Source organism: Emydura macquarii, unplaced genomic scaffold (genome assembly GCF_026122565.2).
Source record: "Emydura macquarii macquarii isolate MOO-44397 ecotype Brisbane River unplaced genomic scaffold, CSIRO-AGI_Emac_v2 contig_2321, whole genome shotgun sequence".
Lineage (NCBI taxonomy): Eukaryota > Metazoa > Chordata > Testudines > Chelidae > Emydura > Emydura macquarii.
The window spans coordinates 3238641-3254727 of NW_027132458.1; the positions used below are offsets into that span (position 1 = coordinate 3238641).

At 39.4% G+C, this 16087-nt stretch overlaps 1 protein-coding gene across 17 annotated transcripts in view; it reads left to right on the forward strand.

The window, feature by feature from the left end:
• The window catches only part of ARPP21 (cAMP regulated phosphoprotein 21), a 245378-nt gene that overhangs the window by 168950 nt on the left and 60341 nt on the right, over positions 1-16087 (forward strand). For all 17 annotated transcript variants that reach the window (XR_010922124.1, XR_010922125.1, XR_010922126.1 and 14 more), the window contains 4 exons: positions 4990-5220; positions 11029-11198; positions 13251-13355; positions 15816-16076. Coding sequence is in view for 14 of the 17 variants with exons in the window: in XM_067560915.1 (XP_067417016.1) it covers positions 4990-5220; positions 11029-11198; positions 13251-13355; positions 15816-16076 (767 nt within the window). In the remaining 3 variants the exon portion in view is untranslated. The remainder of the gene's footprint in view (positions 1-4989; positions 5221-11028; positions 11199-13250; positions 13356-15815; positions 16077-16087) is intronic.

Sequence of the window (16087 nt, forward strand, 5' to 3'; positions counted from 1 at the left end):
TTTCAGCATTCTGTAATCTAATTATAGGGAATCCTAGTAGTACTGCTGTACAGGTAAATGTTGTTGTTCAGCAAATATTCAGGGTTTTACTTTGTGCTTTTATTCAGATCACAGTTAACACATTTTCACTTATGTACAACATACATGAGGCCAGCTTGCACTCAATGGTAGGTCACACAGTTCATCATCACCTAAAAACAGATAAAAGATCAAGGGATTGATAACTGTAAAGCAAGGCTGCAAACACAGGACAGTCATCCTGGTGCCATAGCAGTGTTATCAACCAAATAACTTTAATTGGGAAAATATCAAGATCTCAATTAAATCCAGTGTGTGGTCTGAGATCATTTGAGAAAATATGCAGCAGTACAGTACCAGCCAACACAATAGTTTAGTGTCCTGAGGGTGGTTGTTGGTCTAACTTCTGATTATTGGCTTGGTGTGGGGTTGACTGGGTGGTGTTTAGTGGTTTGTGACATACAGGAGGTCAAACTAGAAGATTTGATGGTCCCTTCTGGCATTTCTATTACTCTCTCTTCTGTATCACTCCAGACATTCTGTCCGACCTTAGACAGGACACAGAATGTGCCCTTCTCTATGCTTCACTGGGGGGGGGGGAGCGAAGTCAGCAGAGAAATGATGCTGTACTTTCAGAACAAAACGAGCTGCTCTAAATCCATCACATGGCTGGCTTTCCTTTATACTGTTTATTACATACTGTGCTCGTGACACTTGCTAAAAAAAAACAAAACCAAACAATTTTAATTTCAAAGCACAGTTTATATGTTGCAAATACCATGTTACCTGTTGCTTGTGTATTATGAAGCATAATGTATGTAACGAGATGCAATTATTAGAGCTATCAATCAATACTGAGGTCAGGGATGGGGAGTTAATAATTCAACAAATTACTCAAGCCGCATTCCTGAAATTTATGACATCATCAACATTTTCTTTTGGTTTAGACTTCTGTGATATAAGTGACTTCTTTATCAGCGTTGTCTAAGTATGCATATTTATAATGAAATGGATGTCCTTGCATGTGGCTGTGTGTCTCATGGATATACCTATTCAGTTCCCACCCAAGCTCATGATGGCAAAATGACAGCCTTTTTGCTTACTGTTTACAATCATTTTTATTTGTCATTATAAAAGAAGACAAAACATGCATTACAGATAGATACATCTATCATATTGACTAAGCAAGAATTGTCTATTAATGGAAAGCCATAAACCAAATACATCTTTAGCTTCCTTCTTTATGGTACAAAGTTTCCATTTTACACTAGTGCAGTGTGAACACTGGTTGAAACCTATTTTTTCCCCTGTTTACAAACAGTTGGTCATATTCCAATCACAGTTACATTTAATATAAATCTGTAGTGCCAATTAACTTCACTGGAGTTACTTCAGACTTCTACTGTTATAACTGGGATCAAAAATCAAATTCAGGGTGTTGAGCGCTCTTTAGTCATCCTGCAGGGCAAATGTATTCTGTGCTGCAGGCATTTAAAAACATTAACCTTTTTGATAAAGAATCCTGTAAATTATGATTTAGGAGCCTAGTTTTAGAACCAGTTTTCTGCTCCTTTATGATTTGCTCGAGTCAAGGTGATCTGGTAAATGTTTTCCCTAATAAACTTGTGAATGTAGATGTGTGGGCACGTGCAAGCCTACCCTGCTGAAGCATCATCCCTCTTTCCAGAAATGCAAGCTGTGGACAGGTATCCCTTTCACATCAGCATTTAAATACTAAACTGATAAAAGCTATATAAAAATGAAAGATGGTTAGGTGAAACAGATTTTTAAAACTAGCAATTAATATTTTTGATACTGTGAAACTGCATCTAAGAGGATGGTACTTACAAAAATGATGAACAGTGTGCCGCTGCTGAGAAATTGGCCCCTAGGGCAAGTGATGAGTGGATAATTATATGGGCCAGCTGGTAAGGAAGGGAGTATTTTTCACTGTTTATCGAGATACCTTTGAAGGATGTAAACAACAAGGAGGTAGAAGAATTAATTGGGCTTATCCAAGAGGTAAATTTAGGAACACAGAGATGAAATCAAGCAAAGGAAATTTAAGTTGAATATCATGGGAGGGGAAAAAGTTCAGATAGTAAGATCTAATGGATTGTGAAATAGTCACCCAAGGAAAGTGACCTCATTGTGTAGGTTATTTAAAACAAGGTTTGTGGAGAAAGCTGGGGGGGGGAGATGTTCTCCTCAGACTTCCCCTGACACCCCAAAAAAAAATCAAATCACTAGATTTTTTTCCTGTTTCTTCCCCATCACCATCACTTTTTTAACTTGGATATCATTGTGAGGTATTTATAGGAGCATAATTAATCCAAATATATGTTAATAAGGAGGTGATGGGTACATCTAGGTTTTTGTTATGCCTATTATGAAACAGTAAAAAGGTTTTAGAAAGCATAAAGGGGAATTGTGAAAAGATGGAGTCATTGATGTTTGGCAAGAGGGACATTGGTGATGGAGTCAACAACCATTAACTAATGAAGAGAAGGGAGTGGTTGGACTTGTGGATCAATAGGTTCTGGTTTGCTTGAATCTCAAAATTTCTGGAAGATGGGCAGGTCATCTGATAACATGATTCCACCTAACGTTGGCTAATTTAGTCTTATTTTTCCAGTCTTCAGAATGATTAATTTACGAGATGGTTGTTTATCATTCTAACTGTAGTAACTGTGAAAACTACTGATCAATTCAGCAAAAAGGAAATGGTTTTTATTCGTTATCAGACGTCACTGTTTGAATTAAACTGACTCAAGATGGTTAGAGTTGAATGAAATGGTAGGAAATAAGTCTTTGTAGTGATGAAATAAAGAAAATAGTATAATGTAAATATACTCAAGAGTTGTTAAATACAAATTTTGGAATGAATTTGTGCTCTTCACCAAGGTTCAGAAATTTTGTTTGTTTCTTCAAGATCAGCTGTGCCACTGAATGAAACTGTGTATTGATGTAGAAGAGCAGATCACTGATGATCCTGCAAGAGAGCCAATTTAAATACCATCACCATAATTGAAATGTAGCAGTGATGATAACGTAAGTGCTTGTTCCAAGCCTTACAGCAGTTCTTCGATATCAGCTTAATTCAGGAGCGCTGTCTATTTATTCTTCAACACTCAAAAAATGGAAAAGATCAATCTGTGATTATTCCAGAAAAACATCTGAAAGACAAAGACCTGAACTTCATAAAAAAAGTTGCAATCTTCTTTTACGCTGTCCATATTGCCTTCAGTGTAGCACAAAATGAGCAATGTGAAGAATTAAGGCCTGTGGGCATTACTTAAATGTTTATTAGTAATAATAAAGAAAACTCTTGATTCACTTTGTCCTTGATATAGGTCTCCCCAGAGATTTCACATTACAGGTCCATTATAAGATCCTGCAAGTGAAGAAAAAGAGGGAAAAAAAGTAAAGCAAAGACTTAAAACAATCAACATTGAAATTAATATAAGGTGGCTCGTTAAACATGGGAAAAGATCATTGCTACATATTCCATGCAGAGAAAAATACATTCCTACTTAATGCTATTGATTATACATCTGAAAAAACCTAAACAAGCAGAATATTGTGTTCAAGTTGCTGAACTTGCTATCCAGGAATGCATCTGTCCAAGGAGGTCTCTGCCATTTGTACAGGCAAAATTATAAAGCGAAACAACTTCTCAGGAGTAAAGGTCTACATTTCTGAGGTACAGTGTTTCAACACACTCTATAAACTTCTGTTGGAAAAGAAAAAGAAATAGGTAGCACAGTCTCAGAACACATTGTGGAAACTCAGGAATTCTTCTGCAATCTCCATTAGCCTCTTGGTTGGTTGGTTGGCTGATTGATTGATTGATTGATTGAAAAGGGAGGTTTTGTGTCCCTGCAGTCCAATGGCATTCAGTAGAATTTTCAGAAAGATTTTTTGTTTGTTTGTTTGCATTGTTATGTATGTTGAAACTTTTCATGAGGATGAAGATGACCTTGATGAAAACATAGCTCAGATTTTACACAACAGGAAACTCTACAAAGGTGTCCTATATTCACAAAAGCTACTGCAGGAAGATTTGGCAGATTACACTTTGTTGCTACCACTGCTGCAGTTTCAGTGAAAATCTGGCTTGATCTAATTCCCAACAAAGAAATGGATCCAGACAAGAACAAAATTGAAAATGATTCAGAGAGGTTATGGAACCTATTACTAAAACTACATGATTGATCTCAAATGTAAAGGCTGTATAGAAGGAAAACGCTGATGGAACATAATCTTGAGTTCTTTCCTTCCTTCCTTTTTAGAGTGAAAAGTTGCACATCCACATTTATTTGTGAAGGTTTCATAAGTTCGTTGCATCAAAATGTTGGAAAATTGTCCAAGTAAAATCTTAGAAGACTGGACAGTTGCATTCAGAACTTTGTCAATTTTTAAAACATCTGCACTCTAGCCACTGGACAGTGTTTACCACATTTGTATTGGCTTGAAGCTTTTTAATAGACTAGGTACTGAAAAAGCAAATAAGTTGCTGTAATTGTAACTGTATGTAGTAGTGAATATCGAAGAGTGGTACACCTAACCAGTTAGTAGACTGTGGATTCAGATGCTGTGTCTTTGTGTTCTTCCTTATGGAATTGTAAACTTTGTCTTTTTGGGCAGTATGTGTGTGCCTATTATGTAGGATGAATAAACATGACTGTAACGCAAATCATAAAGTATATGTTCTGTTGTTTTTTTTTTTTTTTGTAGAGCAGGGACTTTCCAGGGGGGAAACGGCTTTTTGTAGGTTGGTTAAAACAATAGTCTTGCTTAAAACTGAGCTTCCTGAAGAGAAAAACAAAAGGAACAGTTACAGTCTGATGGGATAGAGGGCTGGCTATGTAGTAAATGCATTCCATATTTAAAATGTTTTATTCCATGTATGTAATATCTTGAATGGAGTGCCTGGCTTCTTTTATAGCTGAGATTCTCTATCTCTTTCAGGTTCAGAGTCTTCCAGCAGCGCTGGCTCCTCAGGATCACTGTCGCGAACACATCAGCCTCTCCAAAGTGCATCCATTGTCCCTGGGGTGACAGCCAGCCCTTCAGGCAATGTTTCCTATACAGAGAATGGGATGAGTGGCCAGGTAGCACCAAGCAACACCAGCTATATTATACTTCCACTTGAAGCTGCAGGCATACCACCTGGCAGTATCCTCCTCAATCCACACACAGGTCAGTCTGACCGTCTCCCATCTCGCATTGGTTTTTAGGGGAACACTGCCAGCATCAGGTATAAAAATAGAATGTTACTAGTAGCTGGAAAAGCAGCAGCTGCTAGCACTGCTTTATTAGTGAGGAAATATTTATTTTGGCTTGGAAATCAGATTTGTTTGGATGTTTTTACAGCTGTGAGCAGATATGTCATGGCTTTGCAAAGATGCTGCAGGATATCTGATAGGAGACAATAAAAGTACCATTTAAATGTTACAACGTTGGAGTCCTCTCTAAAATAAGGTCCCAATCTTGCAGGGTACGGAACACTTTCAGTTCCCAGTGGCTTCCCATTGTGGTTTCAGGGAGGGAAGTAAGCATCTCCCAGCATCAGGAACTCAGAATATCAGCACTTTGGAAAGGATCATTGTATAATATCCAAAACTTCAGAGGTTTAGCTTAATGACGGGAGATGCACAAAAGATTTGGAGGCTCAGTTTGAATTAGCACCTAAGAGTTTGTATTTTTAACCAAGCTATTGGATCAGCTTGGATCTGTATAATTAAACTGGAAGTTGTGTGCAAATAGGCACATTCATGTGTTGGCATCTCCACTTCTGTTTCTAACTGGAACTAAGCAGTGTGGAGGAAATGAAGTAATGGGCATAAAAGTTCATCTAAATATTTGTTAACCACAAAAACAGTCGAGTTCAGAATTGAGTTGTTGGTCTCATCCTTAGTTCAGCTGAAGTCTAATTAACTTCTTGCTATCTTCCCCCACTTTATTCTGCAAACATTATAAAGAAGGTTTGGGAGGTGGTGACCGTATGGTCGCCTCAGTGATTTGGGTCCACTTCATAACTATGACGACTGAAGTATTCTCTGACCCTGGGTCTGCATATTTTCTGTTTCCTTTAACTGAGTTATATTGATTTGAGAATGTAATAAAAAACAAAACAAGCAATGCATTACTATTTCTCACTATACCAGGAACTCGGAGCTGAAGCCTGTTGTAGTTTTTCAAAGGTCTATGTAGAGCATTATGGAGCTTTTAATTCAGGATTGTTATTTGTAGTGATGGCCACCACTTTGTTTATTATCTCTTCCTTCGTGTTAAATAAAAAATAGTTTGGTGCCAAGACACAAACCTTATTCATCAGCACTGGAAATACCTTTATAGTCAGGATAATGACAAGAAACTGAGAGATGAGTTTAATAAAAACATCAACTTGAAAAACCATATTAAACCATGCTTTCTGTAATCACTTTAGAAGATAATAGCATATGAGGCTAATCAAGATAATGCAGAAAAATATTTTAAGTTTATATTTATATAGTGGGATTGATTTAACAACTTATTATTGAACACAAATGCTTTTTTTTTTAAGCTAAGCTGTTAGTCTTGATCTGAGAGCCTTGTATTGGAGACAGGAGTTGGAGGATTTTAAAAATAAGTGTCCCTTGCAATAAATGGAGGAGAAAAGAGAACAAACCAGTCATTCACTCACACTTTTCTAGTTGACAGTTCTGTCCATTCTGCTGGAATCTCTAGAGCAATATGAAAGAAGCCATTTTATGTACTCTGCAGGCCACTTTCAAGAAGCCCTTTTGTACATACCTCAACACACCTGGACTGGGAAGAGCAAGTGAGAGCAGCCACTGCTCTTTTTAGGAACAGGAAAGGCTCAGAGGGTGTGTGCATGTGTATGGCCATGGCAAGGGTGGGGCCATAGCTTCTCCACATTTGCATGCTGGTAGAGCTATTCTGGGACAGCACTCATTACACCTGCCATCCAGGTGTAGCAAGTCTCACTGCCTAGCGCATGCCCCCCCCCAGCCATTATGTCTCTCAAAGGCATAGTACCTCCAGGTACCATCATTTGAATAGTGTCAGCTCCTATCTCCCTAGCATGCCTCATCCTCTTCAGAGGCATAACTGAGTGCTCTGTGGGTATGTCCTGCACCGCAGCTGGGAGCAGGCTTCCCAGCATGGGTAGACAGCCACATTCAGCTCTGCTTGAGCTAGCACATTAAACATAGCCGTACAGCCAGTGGTATTACTAGCAGCTGCTTGGTTAGCCATCCCAGGTACAAATCTGCCCAGACCTTCTGGATACATATGTGGGTGACACCCCCTACCTGCACTGCTATTTTTATCATGCTTGCTCTGCTTGAGTTAGTGCATGTCTGTCTATCAATGCCAGGAAGCATTCTCCCAGTTGCCATGTAGACATACTGTGCGTACACTCTGTGTGTGTCCGTGTCTGTAAATATATTGTTCAAATAGTATTTGAGTGTTTTATATTTGTTTATTAGCACACTTCTGCGCTTCAACACTAGACAAACTGCACTGTTTGTTGCTGTAGCTGATATTTAAATATAATTTTTTTAAAAAAGTTGAAGCAGCAATTCAATGTAAATAATCAGGTCCTAGTCTCAGACTTATAGCATACATCACATTGTCATATGTGTTGGAAATAAAACCCTGTTGCAGTGCTCGTGAATTTTAAAAAAAATACATACTATGAATTTGTCATTATGATTAGAACCCAAATCTCTGCATCTTCTTAAAGTAAAATAGAAAAGAGTTTCCATGAGAAGGAGGCACTGACAATACAAGAAATGATCAAATATCATGAAGAGAAAGAAGAGAGTTGAAATAAAGGAAAAAGAAAACTGTTTCTCATAATGAGTAGATTTTCTTTCATTGTGTAGCATCAGTTTATTAGCTCTGCCTTCTTTTCCTTCTCTTAGTTTAGTTATCTCCAGTTCTATCCTCTTTTTTGATTCTCACTGCTTGGCCCTTAAAGATTTGCCCTTTCTATGACACTGCATAGTCATGTGGACTACATGACCCTCTAATAGCACCCAAAGACACAATAATCAGGGAGACATCCTGGTGTCTCTACTCTGGTTATTCTTCATGGGATCTGTAAATCTCACCAGATATTTCTCAGCACCCTCTCTGGTGCTGGCAACCCTCATTCTCTCTTTAAGTATTCCCTCTTTCCTCCAACTTTTTCTTCTTTGCTCCACCTGTGCAAGGTTTTTGTGAAAGGTTTTCATGTGCAGCGAAATCATCTCTGCTTTCACTACACTTCAATCCACCCATTCCATCTGTCCATTTTCATCTTCCTTCTAGTCCCTCTGGACATCCTCTCCTGACATCCCTTCAACAATTAAAAACATTTTGTGTTTCAATCTTATTCCTTATCACTTTGGTTTCTCCAGCATTCCTTGCTCCTTAGGTCAGAGAAATAATTAATTCCTCGGTGTTCACAAGTGTCTTCCCTAGCACCTTTTCATTTCCTGTTTGAAAATTTCGCTCTCCAGCAGCTAATGTCCCGTCTCCAGTCTCTTCTTTAAGTTTACCTCTTTCTGTGCAGTCATCTTTCTTGACTGAAGTTTTGTGTTTGAAAAAGTCTTCTTTGATATTGTCCTTGAGAACCTAGCACCACCTTCTACAGTCTATCATCTTGATCACATAGTTTCACTCCTAGCTGTCCGGTGGCTCCTTTTTGGTACTCCTCTAGACTTCTCCACTGTGGTGTTACCCTTAGTAAACTTCTCTATCTATGTTGGCCTTTTCTGAATTTTACTTGACACGTCCCTTCTGTGAAGATAAAATTTCAATTTACCTCCTTCACTGTTCCAGTGCTTGCTTTATTTTCTGCAGGTCTGTGCCCTCGTCCGTTCCCGGCATTCTCATAGTTGTTGCCCTTTTGTTTCAAAAGATCATCCTTAACCAAACCTCCACTGTCTCCAGCTCCTTTTAAGTTCTTTGAATCAGAGAATGTCCTCCAGTTCCATGAGGTGGAAACAAACTTGGGGTGAGGAGACATAAAGTGCCTCTCTGTGGCATCGCCTCTGCCTTCCACAGACCCTGCTGAAGTTCTTTTGCGGGGATCAGATTCCACCGTTGGGGCCGAGGGCATTCTCTTGCTGCTCTGCAGGCCATTGTTACCCCCATAGAGCTGGGCCCCTCTTCTCTTTCAAGCAGTTTAATCAGTATCTCTCCATTCTGAATAAAACACATGGTGAGCACGCAGTCTGGAACAATCACATTTTAAACAGAACAGGCTACACTCCTCTGGAAGGTGCTTAACTCTGAAGTTTGGCCCTGTGAGTCAGAAGAGAAAAATAGATGGATGGAGAACAGCTTGAGTAGGCAGTGGGAATTGGGAGCTGGTGGGTGATTGGAAGAGACTGACGAGGGAATGAGAGAAAAATACCTAATGCAGGACAGCCTTGCTTTAGTCAGGAATCTTGGTAGTCATGTGATGTTGAGGTGAGCTCTTAATTTTATTACCAGCTCTCTGAGCCATGGAGTTCACCTGCATTTCCCTCTCCACCTGAAATCTCAAGTTTGTTCTTCAGTGTCAATTACCTACTGCAAGTGTTTCACTTCATCCTGAAATTTTAAGAAAGGAAGGGAGGAAAAAAGCTGAAGTTGCATTAAAATAATTCACAGAGAAGAATCTAGATCTTTTTGGGGGTTCAACAGTTTTGTGAGAAGTTGGAAAAGACTGATTTATTGCTAAGGCTATTTACAAGTTGTTTCACTCCACCAATTAAAAGATGAAAAACAAAAGGCAAAAAGTGGGCTTAGTGGAAATAGCAAACGTCCAACTGATTCATGAAATGGCAACAAAATGCACACTGTGGATGAAGTTCTGCCCTCAGTCTAACTGAGGGAAGAATTTGGCCCATACTTTCAAAAACACTTCTAGGGCTCCTGCTTGTGAATTTCCAGAGTGGTCCTTCCTCCAGTCACTTAGGACATTGTTCTCAAAAGTATAGTGCCTTGTTTCTGAGATGTGAAACTGCATTCAGTACGCAGGGATGTTTTTTTTCCTGTTTGAGCTACAATGCATTAAGCAATTTTATAGTTTTCTTTACAATTGCATGGGGATGAAATGGGCATGAATGTTCTCTAGCCCCAACATTAATTCAGTTTCTGCATTAATGGCTTCATTGCTGAATTAACTTAAAGTACATCCTTGAAGTACATTCTATAGCTTCTAACCGTAGCATCTCGACATCCTTGGCACAGTCATGGTAACCTTCCACTCACTTATGCATTGGGGAAAAAAAGGTTGCTGGAACAAAAGCGCATTCTGGTGGAAGTGAAGGAGTTAAGAATTTGAACATTATTTGTGTCATGCACAGCTGTCCAGCAAAGAGCACACACACCTTTGCTTTCAACCACTCATGTAATTGAGTGTGGCACTGCAACTCTATAATTTATCATCCTAGTCCCATTTTATGCTTTATTGTGGTGTAAACTGATGATGGAATATTTTTTATCTCACCCTCACTGCCTACCTATGCCCCTGCATTTAAGGTTCTTCAGTAGTGGCCTGAGAAGTCAGAGAGAACAAACCTGAAATGTGTTTTGATCAGAATTCAGTAGGAGCCCTCAATAATCTTTCCACTGGACTTGTCATTCTCTTGCTGTGTGTAGCGTGCAAAAGGCTATGATATTGACTGAGGCACAAAAAGGTAGTTGTCGAAGATTTTATCTCAGAAGTACCACTCCGTTGGGATCCAATGTACAGAGATGCATTAGGCTTCTGGTTAAATCTCTCTGGTGGAAGAAAAATGGTCAGTTACACCTTAAATTGCTATTAACTAACAGATGCTAGCAGGCTCAGCAGCAAAAATAAATTGCTGCTGCCTTAACTGGAAGCGTTGTGAGCAAAGAGCACTTTACTGTTGAAGATCATTTAGTACAAAGGGAGAGCTGCTTCTAATACGTGCCTGTCTAGTTGCTTTTAGAGGATGCTGTGTTCGTAAAAGTATCCAGCAAATTAAGGGTATTTTGTTTCAGGCCAACCGTTTGTAAATCCTGATGGTACACCTGCAATATACAACCCTCCCAGCGGCCAACAGCCAATTAGAAGCCAGCTCATTGGACAGTCTCCGCAGCAGCCTTCATCCCAACAGCAGCAGCAAGTTCAACAACCACAGCAGCAAATTCCAAGTCACCTTGTCACACAGGTACGGCAACTGTTGAAAAGGGAGAACAAGCTTTCATCAAGGCTGGGATGACTAGGTGTGTTTACCTTCCCCACAGAGCAGCACTGTAATCTCAAAAAAACAGATAAACAAAATGTCAGGGTGGGTTTTTTTTCTTTTGAAATAAATATCAAAAGAAAAGCTATCAAATATTTTCTGGTGAATGGAATGGGTAGAAAGATTTTCATTTGGAAAATGATTATCAAACCAGGTGGTATATATCTGGAAAGTTTCTAGGTTCCATTTGAAAACATTGAAATGTGACTAAAAGCCCTAAATATTCTTTCATACACTAGTACAATATGTAATTTTGTAAATGAGTGGGATATATGTACATACCTCTGTTGATCTTTTGCTGAACACGGTAATAGTCACAGCTTCTGAAATAATTTATATTAACTGTTTTTAACTTTGGATTGTTAGTTTCTCTTCAAGTTTTCTTTTTTACCATTATTTATATATATTCTCAGTTATAAGGATGTAATATTAATACTGTTGGTAAATGTGGTCCCCTAAAACTGATTTAGCATTAGGGGCTATATCCTTCTGACTGTCTGCCTAAAAGCTTTTATGACCCTTCTTATTGTAGCACCTTTCCCCATCTGGTATATGGATATATCCTGGTGACTTTAATAGGAGGTACATGAACATATATACATGCAAACAGCATCACTGAGTGTTTAATCGTCATATTTTTATGCAGTGTGAACAGCGCGCAGAAGGGAAGCTGACCAGTCAATATCAGTTACGCAAACTACTCTGCGTAGTTTGCATAACTCCCGTCCACTGCTGCTGAATCACGCAGTCACTGTGAACCAGTCCTGAGTGTTTCTTCGTAGAGATTCCCACACAACAATTCATGGGTGCAAGAGATTTTTGCCCCCAAATCTCCACAGAAGAACCATCCACAAATGTCTGTCTAGATCCCAGTGGCTCTTGCATTTAGATGTCCCCCAGATTTCTCCCAGCACTGTGTGAATGGAGTCATGTTGCCAGGGAACTTTCAGGACTCAGCTTTTGCAGAAGTGGTAGGTTGGATCCATAGAACAGTAAATGCAGCCTAGGGCCCTATAAACTTATCGCTGTATGTTACACCAGGCCAGAGAGAGGACCCCAGATGGCCAACCCTGCGTGTCTGTCTACTCCCTTAGCATGGATCCAGAACTACATGGGGAGCCCTCTTAAGAGCAAGGGTAGGTGATACACAGTATTGCAATGCCCTATTTATGAGAAGAGCAGTCCAGATTTGCACATGGAGAATTTCTCCATATGTAGATCTAAGGAGACTCATTCTGGTCTGAGATCACCCAGGTGTAAATCCAGAGTAATTCTATTGAAGCAGTTAAATTAATCTGTTTTTACTGAGTGCAGAATTTGGCCTAATATCTATAATCTCAATTTCAAGATTCAGCTTTTCCCAATAATTTATAACACAAAAGGCAGGATAGTACCAAGCTTGTGTAGGATTCATGTAAATGGGAGTCTAAAATGAGAAGAATGCTAGGTAAATCATCCTCCGTATAGTTCTAGCTAGACTTTCTTTCATTTACCTAAACATCTTCTCCAGAGTAGCTTGATAATCTTAATTTTGTTGTTGTTGTTTTTCAGCCACTGTGTACATGATAGCTTTATAGTCACTGGTTTTTTAGCTGTGAAACACTCTGAGTTTAAAGTGGCCATTAACAGAAAAACTCATCTATGCTTATGCAGTGTTTCCCCCTATCCCCACGAACTCTGTAAGTTATATGTAGCACCTTGCTTTAGAATTGCAACACACTAATCCGAAGAAAGTAACCATGGTTTTATTTGTATGTTTTATGGATTTGAAAGTCTGTTAGTCAGCAGAAAACAATAACAAAGGATCACAAGATTGAGGGAGCAAAATGCAAGCTTAAAGTCACAATAACTGATTTCTCGTGCTTTACCTGAAAGTGGGTCATCTGCATTGCCAGGGCATTAGTTCCCAATAACAGTGTTGTGCTATCATCTAACTCTTGGAGGGTTGTATTTATTGTCTCTTATTTTATTTTGTAGCCTGTTCAGGCTATGCAGCCATCTTCCCAGTCAGTCCAATATCCAGCAGTTTCTTATCCACCCCAGCATCTCCTGCCCGTCTCTCCAACACAGCAGTTTCCTGTGGTACTACAGATTTTTATTTATTTGTGTGGTGATTGTTGATGTGGGGTGTATGAGGTGAGCATGTGTATGTTTGACAGCAATGTGTAGGTGTGCAGGGCATGTCATGTGAAGGTCTCTGTTGTAAATCTCTCTTTTACTCAACACTTCTAAAATAAGATAGCATTTTATGTCCACACAGTCTGGAGGGAAACCTCTTATGGACGTGGTGAAAGTCTTGTGTGATATGCTTGATTTCGGAATCTATAGAAACCCATTCTGCTCTAAATCCATTGGCCGGACTTATTCCATGATCATACTGGAGGACTTAAATAACAAAATATTTGTGAAAGAGCTGCAGCCCTAGAGGCATGTGATGTGCTGTGCATCATGACAAAGCACTAATGGACTTGGAGAATAAAAATAGTGTACCTCTGGAGTCTGAATCTGGAGTGGTGTTACAAGGTTAAAATTATACTACTGTAGAATGAAGCTGATGTTTTAGTAGGCAGTACCGGGTTCTTTCCTTTGCTCTCTCTCTTTCCCTCATATTCTTATTTGTGGCTGATATCCCTAAGCTACTGCTGTCACCCAGTCCTGTTAAAAAATGGAAACAAAATGGAATATGCCCTTGGGGCCAAAATAGTACTACTAACACACAGAAGAAAAGCACTACATTTAAAGGCCCAGTAGTGGCTTATTCTACTCATCCTCACACATTGGAAATCCTGTGGAAAAATTGTTGCCATGCACAGCAGATGTATGTCCCAGTGCTAACTCTCATGACAAGTATCTGACCATCTACTTCATAGTGGCTCATTCATAGAAATGGGTAGAGCTAGATTAATAATTCTAAATGGTGAACTGATTAGCTAAATTTCTCATTTTTTTTCTTTGTGAATTGTCACAATTTTTTCACATGGACTTGTTTGAAACTATTTGCCATCAAGTCAGTGGAACCTGTGGATGCTCAGTATTTTTGAAGTTGAGGCAATTAACTCAGGTACCTAAGTATGGATACAAGAGCCTGGCTTTAGACACTCAGGAATAGATCCTGCTCTACAGGTTTAAGAATGATGGCCCATGGTATCTGTTCCCAGACAGAGCTAGCTAAAGCCTTAAAAAATGAATTTTCTGTGTGTGACTATGAATTTGAAAATTGGCTTTCTACAAATATTCTGTTCATTCATTTAAAATGCACATTCTTTTAAAAAACCCTGCCAATAAATGCATTATGCTAGACTATCTTTGGAGAGTGAATGTAATAGGGGTATGAACACAATCCAAACAAATTCAGTTTAAATTTCAGTTCAGTTCAATTTAAAAATTCACAGGAATATTTGAGGGAAGATGTCTTTGTAGAGTTTGTCCCTTTCAGTAATGGGGTGTGAGCAAGGGGCTGAGGAACATAGTCTGTCTGTTCATGCTCAACACATTGGTTATATATTCTTCTAGATGGACTAGAAGCTTTCTTCAGGCTGTTTACATGCAGAATACAGGCAAATATTAAGACAAATGGACCCAGTTAGGCAAAGCCCTAGGGGCCAGATTTTTAAAGATATTTAGGCTCCTAACTCCCATTGATTTCAATGGGGATTAGATATCTAAATACGCTTTTCGAGTCTTGCCCTAAGCACTCAGAGTCCCATTGAAGGCAATCGGATTCTGCCCAGGCACAGAGCTCCACCGACCCGGATCCTTTTGCAAGGTCAGGGCCTGATGCTGTTTTTACATCATTATACACATTAAGGGTATTATCTGGCTCCACTGAACACAATGGAAACTTTGCCATTGACTTAATTGAGGCCAGGATTTTACCATATATGCCCACTCGGTATGTTGGTCTTTGCCTGAGCTAGATGGTGACCCTAAGACTACTATATTACATGTTCATTAACACCAGCTACATTCAAACTCTTTAACTGGCACTTGAGAGCTGAAAACGATTGTCTCCAGATTACCTATTTTTACCTAATACCATATTAAAATGTATGAGCTGGGATTTTCAAAGGAATCAAGGGGATCGGCTGCCTCAATCACTTTGACTTTCCCTTGGGATCCTTACACAATTGCAACCCTAGTTATTAGAATATCCTAAATTAAGGAATTCTGTGTTTGTGAGGGGCGGGGAGCCCCTACTTGTAAAGTATTGCTTATGCCTTTTCAGTTCAAAATGTCTCCCTTTGAAAGATGTAGAGTTCACTAGCCTTTAGAAATATGGGTAGTAGGGTCAAAGGATTCCAGCCAATGCTGTTGTTCCATGTGCTATAATTTACCTTCCAGTCTAGAAGCATTTTACAAGCAGCTTTCAGTGTTTTATTTTTATTTTCTATTTATTTTTTGTTGCTTACCCTGAGTTGTTTGGTGGTGTGTGAATATATTTTCGCCTGCTTCTCGTGCTAATCTTAAAGTCTGGCTTTTTGTTTTTCAAATGTCTCCTGCAAAAATCGTGTTGATGATTTTCAACTGAATTTTGCCCCACAGCGAGATGACATGACAACACAATTTAACCAAATGAGCTTAAGTCGTCAGTCATCAGGAGACAACCCCGAGTCGCCTTCTGGTCCGGTCTATCCATCACCTATTATACAGCCATCTGGCCAGCAGACGGGTTATGTCATGGCATCCCCAAGTCAGCAGCTTCCCCCGGGAAGTTTCACAGGTTCAGGTCCACCAGTATCCCAACAAGTACTGCAGCCTCCACCGCCACCCCAGGGCTACGTACAACAACCACCACCTGCTCAGGTAAGTAGAAT